The 19,263-nt window shown below is 43.1% G+C and overlaps 1 protein-coding gene across 2 annotated transcripts in view; it reads right to left on the bottom strand.

Moving 5' to 3' along the window:
* Positions 1-6,983: 6,983 nt before the first annotated feature.
* PMP22 (peripheral myelin protein 22) overlaps positions 6,984-19,263 on the bottom strand; it is a 32,284-nt gene continuing 20,004 nt past the window's right edge. For both annotated transcript variants that reach the window (XM_038536948.1, XM_038536947.1), the window contains exons 4-5: positions 15,789-15,929; positions 6,984-8,315 (exon numbers count right to left, since the gene is read on the bottom strand). In XM_038536948.1, coding sequence (XP_038392876.1) covers positions 8,152-8,315; positions 15,789-15,929 — 305 coding nt within the window. In that variant the 3' untranslated portion in view covers positions 6,984-8,151. The remainder of the gene's footprint in view (positions 8,316-15,788; positions 15,930-19,263) is intronic.

Here is a 19,263-nt window from a genome sequence, read left to right on the forward strand (position 1 = left end):
ATAGAGAGAGAGAGAGAGAGAGGCAGAGACACAGGCAGAGGGAGAAGCAGGCTCCATGCACCAGGAGCCCGACGTGGGATTTGATCCTGGGTCTCCAGGATCGCGCCCTGGGCCAAAGGCAGGCGCTAAACCACTGCGCCACCCAGGGATCCCTTTATTTTTAATTTAAATGTAATTTGCCAACATAGAGTATAACAGTCAGTGCTCATCCCATCAAGTGGCCTCCTCAGTGCCCGTCACCCAGCTACCCTATTTCCCCTATCCACCTCCCCTTCTGCAACCTTTTGCTTGTTTCCCAGAGTTAAGGGTCTCTCATGGCTTGTCTCCCTCTCTAATTTTTCCCATTTAAAGTGTATAGTTCTTGGGTCACCTGGGTGGCTCAGTGGTAGAGTGTTTGCCTTTGGCTCAGGTCATGATCCCGGGGTCCTGGAATCAAATCCCACATCAGAGTCTCTGTAAGGAGCCAGCTTCTCCCTCTGCCTATGTCTCTGCCTCTCTCTGTGTGTCTCTCATGAACAAATAAATACAATCTTTACAATAAAATAAATAAATAAAGTGTACAATTCTTTGTTTTTTTCATATATTAACTTCTGTGAAAAGATATGCAACCATCAAGACAGTCAATTTTAGGACACGTCTATCACTTCAACAAGGAAGCATGGTACCTGTGAGCTATGACAAGCCTACACCCCCATCCCCCTTTCCCCAGCCTTAAATAGCCACTGATCTGCTTCCTATCTCTGTCTAGTTACCCACTGTGGACTTTCAAAGAAATTGCTTTGTGGAATATGTAGTCTTTCGTGACTGACTTCTTTCATGCAACATAAATTCTCCAAGGTTCGCCCATGTTGTAGCATATAGCAGGACATCCTACCTCTTTGTGGACAAATAGTGTTCTGAAAAGTGGATAAATGACATTTTGTTTATCTGTTCTTCAGTCGATGGACATTTGGGGTGTTTCTACCTTTTGGCTGTTATGAATAATACCTCTATAAATACCTATGTACGAGTTTCTGCATTTTGCATGTTCATGTCTCTCAGCTATATTCCTAGAACAGAAATCACTACGCCATATGGTTTAATAAACACACTACATCCTTTTAATCCTTTGAGGACTCACAGTGTTTCCTAAACCAGTTGTGCCATATACATTGCCACCATCAGTGTATGAGGGCTACAATTTCTCTACATCCTCAACAACACGCGTAATTATCAGACTGTTTGATTCTAGCTAAACTAGTGGGTATAAACTAGTATCCCATTGTGGCTCTAATTTTCATTTCCTCAATGACTTAGAATGCTGAGCATTTGGTGAGGAGGGAGTAGTAGTGTTTACGTGCCATTTATATATATTCCTTGGACAAATGTCTATTCAAGTCCTTCACTCATGTTTTAATTGGGTTGTCTTTTTTATTATTGAGTATAAGGCTTCTCTATAAATATATTCTGGATACAGGTCCCATATCAGATACAGGGTTTGCAAATATTATCTTCTATTCAGTGGTTTATCTTTTCACTCTCTTGATGGTGTCCTTTGAAACACAATAGCTTTTAATTTTGATGATGTCCATTTTATTGAATTTTTCTTTTTTAGCTGGTGATTTTGGCATCATATCTAAGAATCTTTGCCAAACCCAAGGAAGATTACTGAAGATTACTCCCAAGTTTTCTTCAAGAGTTTTATAGTTTTAGCTCTTAAATTTAGGTCTTTCATCCTTTTTGAGCTAATTTTTATATATGCTGTTAAATAAAGGTCCAACTTAATTTTTTTTGCATGTGGATGTTTAGTTGTTCCAGCCCTGTTTGTTGAAGAGACTATTCTTTTCCTCATTAGCTGATCAGTTGATCATAGAATGTGATCAAGTATATGTGGGTTTATGATATACCATCACAGATATGTGGGTTTACTTCCAGATTTTCAACTCTATTCCACTGACCTATATATCTATTGTTGGGCTAGTACTGCACTGTCTTGTCTACCATTGCTTTGTGTAGCAAGTTTTGAAATCAGGAACTAGGAGTTCCTCCTACTATGCTCTTTTGCAAGATTATTTGGGTTATTTTGGATTTTCTGTCATCTATTTGAATTCTAGAAACAGCTTGTGAGAGGTGCCTGGGTGGCTCAGTGGTTGAGCATCTGCCTTTGGCTCAGGGCATGATCTCGGGGTCCTGGGATGGAGTCCTGCATCGGGCTCCCTGCAGGGAATCTGCTTCTCCCTCTGCCTACATCTCTGCCTCTCTCTGTGTGTCTCTCATAAATAAATAAATGAATAAATAAATAAATAAATAAATAAATAAATAAATAAATAAAATCTTTTAAAAAAAGAGAATAACTTGTGAATTTCTATAAAGAAGTCAGCTGGGATTCTGATGGAAATTGCCTTGAAAATGTGAACAATTCAGGAGCATTCCATCTTACCAATGTTAAATTATCTGATCCAGAAACATGGATATTTTTCCAGTTATTTAGATTGTCTTTAATGTCTTCATCACTGTTCTATAATTCTCACTATAAGTTTTGTACCTTTTTTGTTAAATTTATTCCTAAGTACTTTACCTTTTTAAATGCTATTCTAAGTGGAATTGCATTCCTAATTTCATTTTTGAATCGTTCATTGCAAATATAGAAATACAATAGATTTTTGTACATTGACATTTTGTCCTGCTTCTGCTAAATTCATTTATTCTAAGAGCTTTTATGGGATTACTTAGGATTTTCTGTATACATGATCATTTATTTGTAAATAGAGATAATTTTAGTCTTCCATTTTAATCTTGATTTTTTTAACCTAATTTTCTTAATTGTCCTAGCTGAACCTCCAAGGTAATGTTAAATAGAGGTTGTAATCACAGACATCCTTGTCTTGTTCCTGATATTAAAGGGGAGGTATTCAATATTTTTCCAATAAATAGGATGTGAGGCATGGGTTTTTAATAGATGTTCTTTATTAGGTTGTGAATATCCTCTTATTCCTATTTTGTTGGATTTTTTTTTTATCATGAAAGAACATTGGATTTTGTCAAATGATTTTTCTAAGTCTATTGATTGAGATGTCATGATTTTTGCATTATTGTACTTTTCAACAACATAATTCCACTTGTTCCTTTTTCATAGTTTCCATCTCTTTATTGATATTCTTTATCTGATGCAAATTGTTATCATACCTTCAATTACCTCTTTAATCATGATTTCCTTTCATTGTGTGAACATGTTTATGATGACTACTTTAAAGTCTTTTTCTGATAAATCTGACATCTAGTCTCTCTCATGGACAGTTTTTCTGTTTTTTTTTCTGGTGTATGAGTCATATTTCCTGTTTCTTCACACGCCTCATAATTTTTTGTTGGAAACTGGATGTTTTAGATAATATATTATAATATATGTAATACATTATAATATATAAATATATTATAGCAACTCTGGATATGGCTCTCCCTACTCTGCTACTGTTATTCGTTTGTTTAATTACAAGCATACCTCATATGACAGGTCCTGTTTCAGACCACCACAATCAAGCAAATATCATAATAAAGCAAGTCAAGTAGGGTTTTTTGTTTCCCTGTGCATATAAAAATTGTGTTTACACTACTGTAGTCTACTAAGAGCGCAATGATGTTATACATATGAAACCTAATGGATACACTTTAAAATACTTTCCTGCTAAAAATTGCTACCATCTGAGCTTTTAGCAAATCATAATCACTGGTCACAGATCACCATAACAAATGTGATAATAAAAAAGTTTGAAATATTGCTAAAATTATCAAAATATGATATAATGACACAAAATGACCCAATACTGTTGGGAAAATGGTGCTGATAGACTTGTTCAACGCAGAGTGTTACAGACCGTCAATTTGTAAAAAAATTCAAGATCTGCAAAGAGAAGCACAATAAAATGAGGTATGCTTGTATTCAGTAACTGATTAGATTATTTTAGTGAGATCTCTTTCCTCCCCAGTGTTTAGCCTCTGATGTTGTTCTTCAGGGAAGCACAGCTTTGGAATGCTCACTGTTACCCTGGGATGTCAAGAGATTCAGGAAGCTTCTCTTTCTCTATTTTCCAGACCACATCCCACTATTAGATCGCATTGATTTACTGCTGGCTTCTCCACTGTTTTCAACAATGTCCTGGGTGGCTCAGTGGTTGAGCGTGTGCCTTTGCCTCAGGTCATGATCCTGGGGTTCTGGGATCAAGTCCCACATTGGGCTCCCCACTGGGAACCTGCTTCTCCCTCTGCCTATGTCTCAGCCTCTCTCTGTGTGTCTCTCATGAATAAATAAATAAAATCTTAAAATAAATAAAATAAACTGATCTACAAACTAATCCAGTCAATCCTTACTCCTTTAAAGGAATAGTTTCTGAAGTCAAGGTTTGATTTTTTGTTCTGATTCCAGAGGGTTCCTTTGATCTGTAGGGTTCTCGTGTTCTTTCCTGCAAACCAACTAGCCTACAGTTTAGAGTGTGTCTTGAATCTCCTCTCACAGTCTTCCCCCAGCACTTCCATTATTCTTGAGAGCACCTTGAGGCTTGAACTTCTTCACTCTTTGGTACAGATGAAGTCTATTCCTTGGAAGGAGAGTAGAAACTATTCTACCCAGGCAAAAATCTCTGAGCCAAGGCTCAGTAAGGTTGGTATAGCTACACAATAAAATACTAATGCAGAATTTTGAAAGAATTAAACTGAGCTCATTGAAAATAATGAAGTATATGCTGATATGAAAAGAACAGCATGATACAGAACAGCGTAAGTAGTTTGATCCCTTTGGTATACATTATTTTTTTTAAGTAGGCTCCATGCCCAGTGTAGAGCCCAATGTCAGGCTCAAACTCATGATCCTGAGCGCAAGACCTGAGCTGAAATTAAGAGTTAGACACCTAACCAACTGAGCCACCCAAGCACCCCCACTTTGGTGTATAGTTTTTAAATACTTATGGATTTCTATATATGGGCATTGTCTTTTTTCATGGAAGACATCATAAGCTATGTTTTATAGGTTATCTTTGGCAAGAGACTGGGGAGGGCAGAAAGAGGCTTTCACACATTATTTTTCCCCCTAGATGTCTTTAGGATGTTACAATACTAGATATATATTAATTTTTTTATGCCAAAGTATTACTTAGGTGGGGAGATTTGGGCCACTTTTGATTTTCTTTATTCTTACATGTATACATTTTTAATTTTTAGGTAAATATTATAAAGGAAGGTTTATGAAATGAAAGTATACTTTTCAAGGTACAAGCTCCTGAAGTCCCTAGTTTTCCCGATTACTTGTCTCACATGCTCCTGTAGCAATTTGTGCCACCTGACCCCATCTCTCCAAGTCACAAGCAGAGTTAGCTTATCATCATTGAAAACCTGGAAAGGGGGAGGCCTTCCCATCATAGATGTTCAAAGACACAAGAGCATGAGGTGCCTGAAGGTGGCTTTATTCTGGCGCTTGCTCCTCAAAGTGTGGTCCATGGACCAGGAGCATCAGCATCACTTAGGCACGAATTGGAAATGAAGAACTTCAGTCCCCACCCCGGACCTACTGAACCAGATCTGCATTTCATAGGATTCCCAGGTGATTCCTCAGCACACTGAAGTCCTGAAAAGCACTTGACTAGCTCCTGGCTGCTCATCCTGGCTATGCACTGTAATCACCTGCAGGGTCCCTTAAATCCATCAAGGCAGGGTGGGGCCTAACACAGACAGAAGGAATCCAAATCTCTGGGGTGGCCCCTGCATGGGAGATTCTAATGCTGGGCCTGGAATTGCAAATTTCCCAGAACAATCAACGTCTCCTTGTGATACACCTCAAACATTGCATCTCTGATAACCACTGATTTACAGAAGGCTTTCTACCTACTGCTCACTATACTAAGCACTTTATATATTCCATCTCTTTTTAATCTCTACAATCCCATAAATTTGGCACTGGCATGTTCATTTTACAGATGAGGAAATGGAATCTTAGAGTTTGAATAGCCTTCTGCAGTTGGTAAGGGGCAGAGAGCAGGTTCAAACCCAAGAAGCCTAATCTATATGTTCTTCATTACAATATAATTGTTTTGCCTATGCTCTCACTAAAATATTACCCTTTGTAATTAAGAGGTATATGATTCCAGGGGCACCTGGGTAGCTCAGTCAGTTAAGCATCCGACTCTTGATTTTGGCTCAGGTCTTGATCTCAGGGTCCTGGGAGCGAGCCCAGTGCCAAGCTCCGTGCTCAGCACACAGTCTGCTTGAGATTCGTTCTTCCTCTCCCCCTGTCCCTCTCTCCACGCATGGTATTTCAAAAATAAATAAATCTTTTTTAAAAAGTGTATATGATCCTTTCTCGATCCCTGATGCCCAGTTCAATGTAGGTACTCAATGAGAATTGGATTAACGTTGAGTGCATCGTGAGCTCAATGTATTACACACGTACGATATAATGTCAATGGGTAAAAACATCTACGGGTGAGACACAGCCCAGAAAACTGGAGCTAGATGACACAGTTGGCCCGTGCCCTCCCTCAGGACCACATCAGGCTCTTAGTTGATGCCTAGTAACCTGAAAGTCTGGCCTCAAGTCTTCATCATGTAGACTTTCCGCTAAAACATACATCCCCTCCTTTTACAGGTCAGGGGACTGTGCTGCTCACACCAACATTCTCCATAGGTTAGGCAAATGCATGACATGCCTCCATCGTCCCCACATGGCTCATCACAGAAAAGACCACAAGAGAGAGGGCTGAGCTAAACGAACACTTAAGTCCCTTCCAGCCCATTTACAGTTTGTTTCAGCTGCAACTCCCAGGCCTCCCCAATTAGCAGACATCTTGCATAAGCTTATGGGAGGCATGACATGCTTCCTGTAGTCTGTAAAGAAAGCCAAGCCAAAGTGCAACCTCGACCATGAGCTCAACCTTGTTCTCTGCTGCAGCTCCTCTCTCCGCTCTGAAACGCACGTCCCACCCCCACCGAGGTCCCCACAAAATCCCAGGAGAGATCAGTGAGTTACTCTGATGTTTATTTTAATGCATCTTAGTCCACACAGTTGGTATAAAATCAGAAAAAGCAAAGCCGAAAAAAAAAAAAAGGTCTGGAGTCTTAGCATCAGAAGGGCACCGTATATACATCTACAGTTGGTGGCCAATACAAGTCATTGCCAGACAGTCCTTGGAGGCAGAGAACAGTCTAGACCCAGCTGAGCCCTGGGAATGCGCTGTCCCGGGGGGTCCAGAGGCTTGTCCTCATGCTCCGACCGTAAGAAGAATGTAGGAGCAATGAAGGCTGTGTTTATTATTCATTTATTATTGTAATAACTGCAGCCTAGCTAGGTACAAAAGCAGTTATAAACCATTTATATTACACAGAATTATTCAGGTCTCCATTCTACTTTACGTCGTAAAATCGTTAATTGAATTTCCAGTGAGTAGTTTAGATGATTAGTGATAATAAGGAATGGTAAATACATAGCACCATTTCATAGGTTCGTTGTCACCGATTTCTCATCTAGACGTGTGACTGAGACACCCACCGTCAAGGGCAAGTATTCCAAAGCCACAAGCCGTTGTTTTTGCCAAGGGCTCCAGTTTAGGGGTTTTATCCATGTGAGTGGGAGGCTTCGCACGGAGGCCTGGGCAGTGCCCGTCTCTGTGCCCAATGCACTGGGTCCCCCACAGTTTAAGGGGTTTTGGCCATTCAGGGGTTTCTACCCACACTTTGGTTTTCTGAATGAGGTGGAGCGGAAGGGAGGTATCTTCTTTCAGATAAAAGGGAAGGGGCGAGATGGAGTTATTGTATGTCCGGGCAAAACAAAAAGAACAAAACACAGAACAAAACTACTGAGCTTGATTATACGGTTAAGATGTCAAGTTCCTTAGCTACGTCTTTAAGATTCAACACAAGGCTGATGGTCAACATAAAAAGCAAACAATACTATGTACATATATGTAAAAAGTGTTATAAATAGGTTTTATAAACCGTAGATATTATATACATCTTCAATCAACACTAACCCCCACCCCCCCTTCGACTGCTTTCTGTTTGGTTTGGTTTGAGTTTGGGTTTTTTGGCTAGCTCTTTTTTTTTTTTTTTCTTTTTTTTCTTCAGGTTTCTGGTTTCCTTCCTCCCTTTCCCTATGTATGCTCAGTGCCTCAGACCAACTGTCTGGGCGCCTCATTCACGTTTCCGCAAGATCACGTATATGACACCGCTGAGAAGGGCCAGCGGGAAGGCCACCCAGGCCAGGATGTAGGTGAAGCCATAGGCGTAGTCAGAGTTGAAATGCCATTCTGGGTGCCTCACCGTGTAGATGGACGCTGCGCTCATCACGCACAGACCTGCCAAAAGAGAGGGACAAGTAGCATGAGGGAGAGGTCACAGTGAGGGGTCACTGTCTACCATCTCCAGTACAGACTCCACAGGACCCTTGGTACCTGCCCCAGCCCCTGTCTGCCCTGGACTCTCTCTCTCTCTCTCTCATTCACACACACACACACACACACACACAACACACACACACAGACCATATCGCCCAATCTTTGACAGACAACACTGTACAAGAAAAGCATATCCGGTTCTGGAAAGAATCTGCTGCCAGATGCAGAATTGAGAGGAGGGGTCTCAAAGATATAGGAACATGGGAAGCAATCTGCTCTCTGCTTCTGACTTACATGCCCCAGACTGGCATCTCCAAGGCGCCTTGTCATCTATTCGGTCCCATTTCTGTGCCTCCAACTGTCACCAATTCCTAGTTGACAGGAGGAGGTGGCCAGCAATGATGTGGGTTGCAAGATAAACCCACCTAGCTCTTTCCGAGGAGATTTGGGTGGGGGAGCCCCTGGAAACCCGCGAGTCACTCTACAAATGGGTGGTGGTGTCATCTGAACCAGTAAGGTGAAATGACTGCCATTATTTGAGTGGTGCCAGGGCCGGAGCACTGGGCTCGGGGCAGAACCCAGGGCTGCTCAGCAGGATTGCCACGTAACTGATCGAGACAAAGGAATATGGAGAGAGGAAAAAAGGTGAGGAGGAAGGACAGGATATGGGTGGGAAGCAGAGAGAGTAAACTATCATTGCACTTGATCCCTTCCAATAGTTTCTGGTGCCCAAAGGTTGGTCTGAAGCCCAAAGAGGAGGAGAAGGTCATCGGATACACAGATAAAATCAGGCCCACCTCTGCAGCTGTTTGGCATTAAAAGGATAAGAAAAACCTCCACCTAGAGGCTCTTGAAGCAGACAAGTTCAAGAGTGATGGTCCATGCCCACAGTGACAGTCGGCATCCCCCCACAGGAGGGGGCCCGGTGATGTCAGCACCCCGCCCGGAGCTGCACAAAGCCTGCTCTGTTCACTCTGTTCCCTCCTTGAAAACAGGGTCTGTGAGAGGCTCTGAGTGACTCTATTATAAAGCCAGCATGTTATGTGGGATGCCTGTGGTTCCAAAGCTCCCAACGCCCGAGACCACCTACATCTAACCTCGCTGCTATTTGGGCTGCTATTCCATGGGACACTGCAACTTTGTTTGAATAAAGTGCCTAAGTGGGAATATGTTACATTCACCACCCCGATAAGACTGGCCTTCTCCAAGTCAGAGGAGTGAACTCCCACCGGGTTGGCCCCTGTTGAGAAAGCCACACAATAGTCCTGGGACTATGGCGGGATAGGATCCAGGACCTGCCACCTACAGAAAATGCAGGAGGCAGCGAAGATGCCTGTGTTAGAAGGGAAACCACAGCTGGCAAATTGTCATTGGAGAAAGACAGCCGTTTGCATCTGCCAGGGACAGGCTTCATTGGGCCTCAGGCTGTGATCCCCAATTCTTTTCTCCCCACAGCTCCATGGCTCACCTCTGCAGAGAGCAAATTTGTGTCTTTAGGAAAGATTGAGACTATCTCTTGGGCTAACCTCATGAGAGCAGGGCTATGGAAAGAGAAATGTGACCAAGGGAAATGCATGCTAAAAGACCAGGTGATACTTGTCATGCTGGCAAGGCTTCCAAATGGGCCATCTGGAACGAGAGTTGCATCGACCAGCTGTGCCCAGATCTCACTGGCAAAGAGCAAACTATCTGTGACCCAGAGGGACGGAGGGAGGCAGGATTCAGAAGTGTGGTGACTGACCAGGTGGCCTAGTTTATATGATATTCGCTGCAAGAGAATCTCAGCAGTAAATGAATTTAAGCTTCGCTGCGACAAGCACTGAGCTCAGATCCTGACAAAGCCCGAGAGTGGACACACGCCTTGTAATTACGGTCGTCGGGAGACTGATGTTTTAGGGAATACGTTATTACCAGGCTGTCTGCATGTACAGCACGAGAGGTGACCTGGAAAATGGGGTATTTGAGGCCACTCGGTAGTCCCTCCAATGTCACACACCTGTCCCTGTAAGTGGGCTGTAACTGGCTTCCTCAGCCACTAGCAGGTGGGGGCGTGGGGATGAAGGCCCCCACGGGGAAGGTAAGTAAGGTCCTTCCTTCTGGAAGGACCAGAATCTGTGCCCTGGCAGTGATGGGGACGCCCTTGTAGGGGCCTGAGTCCCGGAGGGCAGTCACCTGTAAGTGGTGGCCGCTGACCCTGTCCAGACAACATTGAGCTGGATCTGCAACCACCAAGGCCCCCTTTAAGGGGAGGCCTCAAGTCTCCCTTAACAGCGATAGTCAAACACAGGTGAGCGATCAGACCCCAGAACCCTTAGAAGGGAACCAAAAAGGGGCCAAAGGCAAAGGCAGAAACGGAGGGAATTCTCCACACTTCCTTATCTCCATTCTGTCTGGTTCAGAACACATGTAATGAGTCCCTAGTGTGTGCAGCACTGTCCTAGCTACTGAGGGCACCAAGATGGACTGGACATGGCCCCTAGATTCAGAGGGGAGTGTCATTCAGAAACAGCCACGCCAGTAGAACCTTCCAGTGTCGTCTGACATGATTTCAAGAGAGTGAGAGAGAAAGGCACTAGATGATGCCCTGAGAGCATGGACAGGCCCAGAGTCCTAACTGGGGAGCCCAGGGAAGCCTGGTGGGGGAGCTGGTGCATGACCTGAGTATACAGGGTGCAAGAGAGTCAGCCAGGTGAAGAAAGGGTGAGAAGGGGGTGCCAGTAAAGGAAGAACATGGGGGAGGCAAGGAAGACAGAGAGGGCTGGGTGGGAACCACCAGCAGAAGAACCACCAAGACAAAAATCTCCCAGAACAGAGTGGGGGCAGCGTAAGGGGAGGCAGGGGAGCGCCCCAGGCCTGGCGACAGAGCCCTGAGCCGCACGCTGAGGAAGTTGTGGTGGGAAGCACATCGTTGGCAGAGAGGAAACATGATCTGGTGTGTGTTTTAGGAAGATCACTACAGCAGCAGCAGGTGAAATGGATTTAGGGGCAGGGATGAGACAGGGGACAGGAAGACACCTGAGTTGGCTTTTGCACACCTGCGGTGGTGTTAGTGAGTGCAAGAAGAGAACAGAAATGGACACAATATCCATCCAGGATGCTACACAGTGGGGCGGGACTCAGGGCTGGACTGGATCTGGGGTGAGGGGGAGAGGGGGACCCTGGCCTGGCTCCCCCGTCTCCGGTGGGCTAAGTGAGCTAACTGGGCAAACAGTGGTCTTGGAAGCCACAGAATAAACAGTTGGGAGCAGTGAGAGGTCAACAGAACTGAAAGGCGTGCAGGGGCCCAGCAAGTGACTTGAGCAGTTACATCAGCGATCTCTGCAGAAGCCGTTCATTCGAGAACCTGGAGCACAAGCCAGGGTGAAGTTGGCTAGAAAGTAAATGGTGGGTACGAGGTGCCTCATGGCCTTGGATGGATGAGTGAGCACCTTGGAGGGTCACAAGGTGGGGCAGGAAGAGGCCGGAAGGTCCATTCCACTGAAAAGCGTTGGGCTCTCTATCTGACCTACACAGAACCTTCTTTGCACTGCTGGCCCCATTTCCATCTTCAGCGTCCAAGTGACCCCTGCTGCCTCGAAAGCCACCCACAGCATTCCTGGATTCTGACCTGGGCATGGCCAGGGCAACATTTGGAACAGTTCACCCCCAACGGGGGGGGGGGGGGGGTCTGTAAATGTGGTAACTGGCCGCCACTGCCTTTGAGCCCCGCAGAATAAGGAGGGCGCTGTGCTTTTATTCATCCCCCAAAGTCTTTCATGCTTAAGCCCCAATGTCTGTATCTATTTGATAGAAGAAACAGAACAAACAGAAAAACTCACTCAGGAGTCTTTTTTTCCGTCTTTTCTTCTTAATCACAATAAATACTAACTACACATGTGACTCGTGTTTGATTCTGCCAAGGGAATACAATTATCCAGTCATCCAACAAGTGGGTTATTCAGGGCCTTCTACGTGGTATGCCCGGAGCTTGGTGCTGGGTGTTAAGCAGTGAAATACAGATCAAAACATGTGGCTCTGTCTTTCAGGTCTGTATCTCTATGAATTTCTTGATGCTTTCCCATTGAGTGCAACCCAGCCCAGTGGAGCTAGGGCCAGGGTAACCATTGTCTGAGAACAGATGGGTACCGGTTCTGAAAATAAAAAAGACTCCAGGGGGCAACTGGGTGGCTCTGTGATTGAGCGTCTGCCTTTGGCTCAGGTTGTGATCTCAGGTTCCTGGGATTGAGTTCTGCAGGGAGCCTGCTTCGCCCTCTGCCTATGTCTCTGCCTCTCTCTCTGTGTCTCTCATGAAAAAAAATTTTTTTAAAAAGACCCCCAAATCCATATAGAGGATACAATGACTCTTCTCTAAGAAAGAGGTTTAGAAGAATCTATGGCTCATGAATGGGATGAGCTGTCAACAGAGAAATTCTTTGAAGACCTTATAGTGGAATTAGAGATGGTTTGATGGTTTACATGAGTCATTCCCAACCCTGGATTAACATGAGAGTCACCCAAGGAGCTGCCCCACCCAAGAGCTCTTCGGGGATGAAGGCTGAACACTGTATTTTTTTTAAAGCATCTTCTTTTTAAAAAGGTGATTCTTTTTTTTTTTTTCTTTTTGAAAAAGATTTAGTTGAGAGACAGAAGGAATGTATAAGTAGGAGGAGGGGCAGAGGGAGAGGGAGAAAGAGAATCTCAAGCAGACTCCTTGCCAAGCACACAGCTGGATGCGGGGCTTGATCCCGCAATCTTAAGGTCATGACCTGAGCCGAAACCAAGAGTCAGACACTCAACTGACTGAGCCACCCAGGCACCCCTCAACAGTGATTCTGATGTACAGCTAAGATTGAAAAGTGATGAACTAGATGAAGCCTCTCGACACATCTCCAGGAAGCAGCCAACCTAAGAAGTATGTAATCAAAGGAAGACAGCTCTTAAATGTGAGGCTTGTGGCTTATTATGAAAAGCAGAAGGGGATGAGGCAGCGAAGCAGGCAGACCGATAACCACACGCAGAGGTGTAATCTAGAGCAAGCAGAGACTGCTCCTAAAGCTACAGTCGGCCTGAGAGCCCCCCCACACCTCAGCCCTGCCTTTCCTGCATGCTCCTGTGCATGATCTGTGAAGACTGAAGCTGAGACCTCCAAAGAGAAGCCAGGCAGAGACAGTGCAGCCCGAAACAGCCACCTGGGAGACTCAGAAGATCTTCCAGTGGCTTCCACTCAAAATACTTCGGTGCTTTGAAGCAGCACGGGAGTCTCTAAAGGAAGCCCCTTCCTCCTTTAGTCCTCAACTTGAGTGGCAAGGCCCTACATGGCAAGTTCAAACCCAACATTCTGGAGAGCCTGTGGTTGCCAGTGGACTTGCTTTCAGCTCACGTTAACTGGAGCAAACAGTTAGGAACAGAACATTCTCTGGGCTTAAAAATTACGATGGCTACTGTGGCTTGACGTTCCTAATTCATGACAACTTCCTCTTCCAACATGGGCTACTGGGTTGACGAACAGATAAACTGAAAATTGGGTCCCATGAGAGATAAGAATTGATATTTGAAGGGGAGAAGTGAGGAACAAATCATGTGCTTTTAGATATAGAGAGGTTTTTTAATAGCAGAATTCTAGCAGGCATGAGTTGAGTTCAGAGGAGATTCAAAACAGGACAGATTAGCACATTCACTTTGGAAAAGCCAAGTTTCTGCCTTGGATTTTGTGTTCTGTAGCAACTTTGGTGGATTCTGTATCTCTAACTATAAGGATGTTCCTAAGTGTATATTGAGTCCATGTGGAATGAGAGGAAGTAGAGGCATTCACTTGTTCTTGCATGAGCTGGGTGCTCTTGGGTACTCATTATCCTCTCCCGGTCTCAGTTTATTTATTAATAAAATAACACTTGTATAGGTCAGATATAAACATTTTGTGAAAGATCTGGTTCCTAAGTCTGGCATGCATCCATTGATGCAACAGATATGAACATCATTTGACTTGATATCAAACCGTAAATAGTGAGCCAAAAAAGAAATCCCAGAATACATTCTAGTTTTGTGTGTTATTTCTGGAAATGGAGTGACTAATGATAGCTCTGATTCTAACATACCTAGGAATGATACCTTATTCCATAATTAGTGATCTAACAAAATTGGCAACACTCCAGGAGCTTGGCTCAGTATAATAACACCTACGCAAGGAGCAAAGCCCTATTTGGTTTTGAAATCCTCAAACGGTGTATATTGAAATGTATTTAGTATTTAATGATAAGTAGCTGTCCAGGCTAATTCCTTTTTCCAGGAAAAAGTAACTCTCTGGCTTCTAGAAAAGGTCAACATTCAACCTCAGCCGTGCCTTATATAGCCATGTGTAAGCCATTCTATCTGCACATCCATCCACCCACCAAGGACATGTGGGCTGTTTTCAACCCTCTGGCCTCCTGAGCACAGAGTGGTGATTCAGCACCATGGACATTCCAACAACCAAGGAAAATAAAAGACAATAGAATAGCCCTTTTGCCTATTCAGATAGCCAGACACTAGGACATCTCATAGTACGTAGATGTACTCTGGTACATATGGAGTTTGTGACTTATTAGCATGGACTATAAGATCCACCACATCTGCCTCTTATTTCTCTCCATTGTCTACTGACTGAGTCAACTAGTAGTCAACAGACAGAAGGATAAGAGTCAATGAAGGAAGATGTCTGTCAGAATTTAGAGACAAAGTTGGAAGATGTCACCTTCTATAATAGAAGCTTCTAGGACTCTGCATATTGTACATATGGATAACCTGTACAGTGGGGGAACTTGAAGGTAATTTTAGGAGGAAACAAAGGAAACCTCCCATGTGCTGTCACGGCCCCATATTTGGAAATAATGGCATGTTACCCAGGAGTGTCAAAATGAAGACACATGAGGATGACAACAGTAAATCAAACCACAGTGGAACCCTGGAGGGGGAATAAAGGAGAGTAAGAATTTGCCATGCCTTCGTCACTGCTCAGAGGGAGGAGACACATACCTGAGAGCAGGCTCAGCAGCACATTGGGGCCACTTTCCATGCCGAAGTAGGGATGGCTCCTCAGGGCAGAATGTAATTTACGGAGATACACCCTCAAGACTGGCCTTTGCTCTACTGATATTCTTTGCATTTACCTCTGATATGTGTCCCAATTGTAGCTTCATTCCTGGTGATAGGTCTGGCTTGGTTAGGGACCTTCCTTCCAGACTCCCTAAGTCCTATTCCCTATGGATCTCATTCTGTGGAACAGTGGAGAGTTCCCAAATCCTAAGGTGTAGGTATGCACTCAACGCACATAGTCACCCACCTGTACTTTATAAAAACCATCCAAGGTACACTCAAATATCAGTCATTCTGGGGCCATGTCCCTTTACTAACTGATCATTCCCCAGCCATGGACATGGACAGGCACAGTCTCCCCCATGAACTTCATTTCCAACTTACCGGCAAGGATTTGGAAGACTCCAGTGATGTAAAACCGACCCCCCTTGGTGAGGGTGAAGAGTTGGCAAAAGAACAGGAACAGCGACAGAACACTAAAGATGATGGACAGGATCATGGTGGCCTGGACAGACTGCAGCCATTCTGGGAGGGGAGAGACATCAGGTTAGGAAGAGCTGGCCAGGACCAGGGGACAGCTGTGCCACGAGGAGCATGGTGCCTGGCGCACCATGACCACTGAAAGCCATAGTCCTCCCAGGGGGCAGAAGCCATCTTGTATGAACAGAACTCAGACAATTCACTTTTATAATACATACTTAATTATGGCCATTTTTAAGAAAAGGCTGTAGGGAAATAGCTCTAGTTCCACTCATAGGAGTTAAACTCAAGTTAAAATATGTCAAACTCCTTCCCAGGTTTTTTCCCAGTGTACACATGTTAGAGGGTCCTAGCCCCACCCACTATCTGCTCTCTTCTTGCCCCCAAGAGGTTTTAAAGGGCTTGCTTAGTGGAACCCCTATATTCCAAGAATAACTTAAAACCACTCTTCAAAATATCAACATCCATCAAGGAGGTAGGAATCGTGAGGATGGCTGGGAAGAGCAAACAGTATTGAGGCCAACACCAGTTTTGTAGTAAATTGGAAGAAAACGCAGATGGAGAAGAGGAGGCTATGAAAATCCATTTGCTCAGCCAAGCTGTATCTTGGTATCTTAACCCTAGTCCTTAGCCTCAGCACAGAGCAGTCTGTGCTCAGTCAAATCACCAGGTGGGACACTGGGTTCTACTTCTGTAGATTCATTGAACTCCCAGGTTGGATCAAATTTCCAAGCTTCCAACTGATATTCAGGCAGAGAAGAGAATTCTGTAGTTCACCTTCTACTGCAAAATAATGTCATTTCAGGGAGGAAGGGAGAAGAGGACAGCCTGGGTTCAGCACTACGGAGGGAACCTTTGGTGTCCAGCTAGAGGAGCTGCATTTAGCTCTGTCCATCTGTCACCCGCGTCCTTTCTTCCGAGTGCCAAAGAATCACTGGGGTGAGTGCTGCTCTAAACAAGGCAAAGCAACTGGAGAAGCCACAGGGCTTTATCCTCACAGCGCAGTAACTGGCTACCATGTAAAAGCTTAGAGAAACACATCAATGCTCAACACGGTACTCAAAACTATGAAATCTGCATGGCTTATAATCAATCACCAAGTAAGATGAACCTGGTATGAGTTGCAGGGAGATCACGACAGAATCTTAAGGGCACCGGTTGGGTTAACTGTCACCAGAGTTTCATGGAAGATTTTTCCAGACACAGACTGGAAGCATTTTACAGTTGGAAGAAATGTCAGAGATCAACTAATACAGCTCCTTTGTACTGAAAGGGATTTCCGGAGATGTTTTGATGAGCCCAACTGGCACAGCCAAATCTGGGAGGCCCTTGATTCCAGTCTAGTATCCTTTTCACTGTGATGGAACATATGCTCCTTTTATGTTTTCAATTTCTTTGTCAATTAAGGTAAGAAAATGATGTCCTACATTGTGAGCCATCCTAACTTCATTTTTTTATATACCTCTCCATTAAATCTGTTTGTCTTTCTCCAGCCTAGTAATTCCTCCAGGGGAGCAGTCTGCAATAAAGTTAATGTTGCCATAATACTATTTTTTCAAAAGTAAATCAATTATCCGGTACTCTGGTAGATGAGGCTGGAAATATCAATATATGTGAGATCTAAATCCAGAACTGAAACAGTGATGGAGTTTTGCTGGGAAATGTTGGGTGTACACCCACCCAGGCAGCATGGCTGGTACAGATGACAGCCTGGATTACCTCCTCCAATTCTAAAACCTTTACTTACTCTTTACTCCCCACTACCACTAATAATAGACCTCATATTTAGAGAAAACTCAAAATCTTTGTTTTTTTTTTTTCTTTTTTTTGAAAACTCAAAATCTTTGAAGTTAAATGTACATGAATAGGAAAAATCCCTTAGATTTAAAAATGTAACTAAAACCTTCTTGAAACTTCTTTTGCCAATACTTTGGACTTTAGTCCCAACCCCATTACAATGGAGTTATTTTCCCATAATCTGTCAAATCAGATCAGAATAAAGGGCTCAAGGAAGTTTTCATCCAATGAGCATTTGCTGAACATCTGCTGTTTTGAGGCCAGCCCCCTGGTTGGCTCTGGGAATACAATGCTGAAGGTTTTTTTGCCACAGGTACAATAAATAAAACACATAGATAAACATAGTAAGTATAATAACATCATCAATCACAATATACATAAATGGATTCACATCCCTTGTTAGAAGATGTAGAACTTCACCTTGAATTACATAATTCCTATCAATAGTCTGATATAAATAAATAAATAAATAAATAAATAAATAAATAAATAAAAATAGTCTGATACAAGAGATACACCTAAAACAAACAACAGCCGAAAAATCAAAAGGTTTTAAAAAGAGGTGCCAGGCAAATATTAACAAAAAGAAAGTAAGTTTAGTAATAATGGCATCAAACAAAACAGAATTTAAATTGAAAAAGACGAAAGGGGCCAAACAGGGATACTTCATAGTATGGAAAGATCCAGTTCACCATGAGGAAATAAGAGTCATAAACCTTTATGCATATAATAACATGGCCCAGAAAAGGTATAAAGCAAAGAACACTTAGAATACGAGAAGAAATCGACAAAATCACAATTATAGTGAGAGACTTCAGCATACCTCTTTCAGAATAGACAAATCAAGTAACTAAAAAACAATTACTGTAGCAGAGAGATTATTGATAAAAGAAATTTTGTGTCCATATAAAAAAGATCATAAATTATTTTCAAACTCAAGGAAACTACACACTACACATTAGGCAACAAGAAATGCTCAATAAATCTCAAAGGAAACAGAAGTGATAAAGGCACAACTGGAGGAGAACAGAAAGTAGAAATGAAAAACAAACTGGCCAAAATAAGATTGGAAATTTAAAAAATAGTATTGGGACAAGGAAATGAAGATGAGAACTAAAACGTTCTTCAGCAAGGATTGGTATTGAGAGTAGTAAATGCCAAATCTACAGGTGGTGGTCCAATCAGTACTCAGTGGAAAATGTATACCCTTAGAGCTTTCACTAAGAAATAGAAGTATTGACAAAGAATGAACTAAACTTTCAACTTAAGAAGTTAGAAAAGGAATAATTAAATGAATCCAAAATTAATGGACTCACTAATAAGAGCAAATTTTAATAAAATTTTAAAACGACAGAAATACAATCAATTAGAGAATCACTTTCTTTGGTGGGAGTGGTGCTCAATAAGGCAGATAAATTTTATTAAAGCACATAGAAGAAGTGTCAAAGACACAGAAACATACTATGTTTCCAGATAGAAACACTCAAAATCTTAAAGACACCACTTACCCCAAAGTAATGTACTAATTCGATGCTATCCTAAATAATATCCCAACTAGAACTTGACCAACACTTTAAAAACG

Source organism: Canis lupus, chromosome 5 (assembly GCF_011100685.1).
Source record: "Canis lupus familiaris isolate Mischka breed German Shepherd chromosome 5, alternate assembly UU_Cfam_GSD_1.0, whole genome shotgun sequence".
Lineage (NCBI taxonomy): Eukaryota > Metazoa > Chordata > Mammalia > Carnivora > Canidae > Canis > Canis lupus.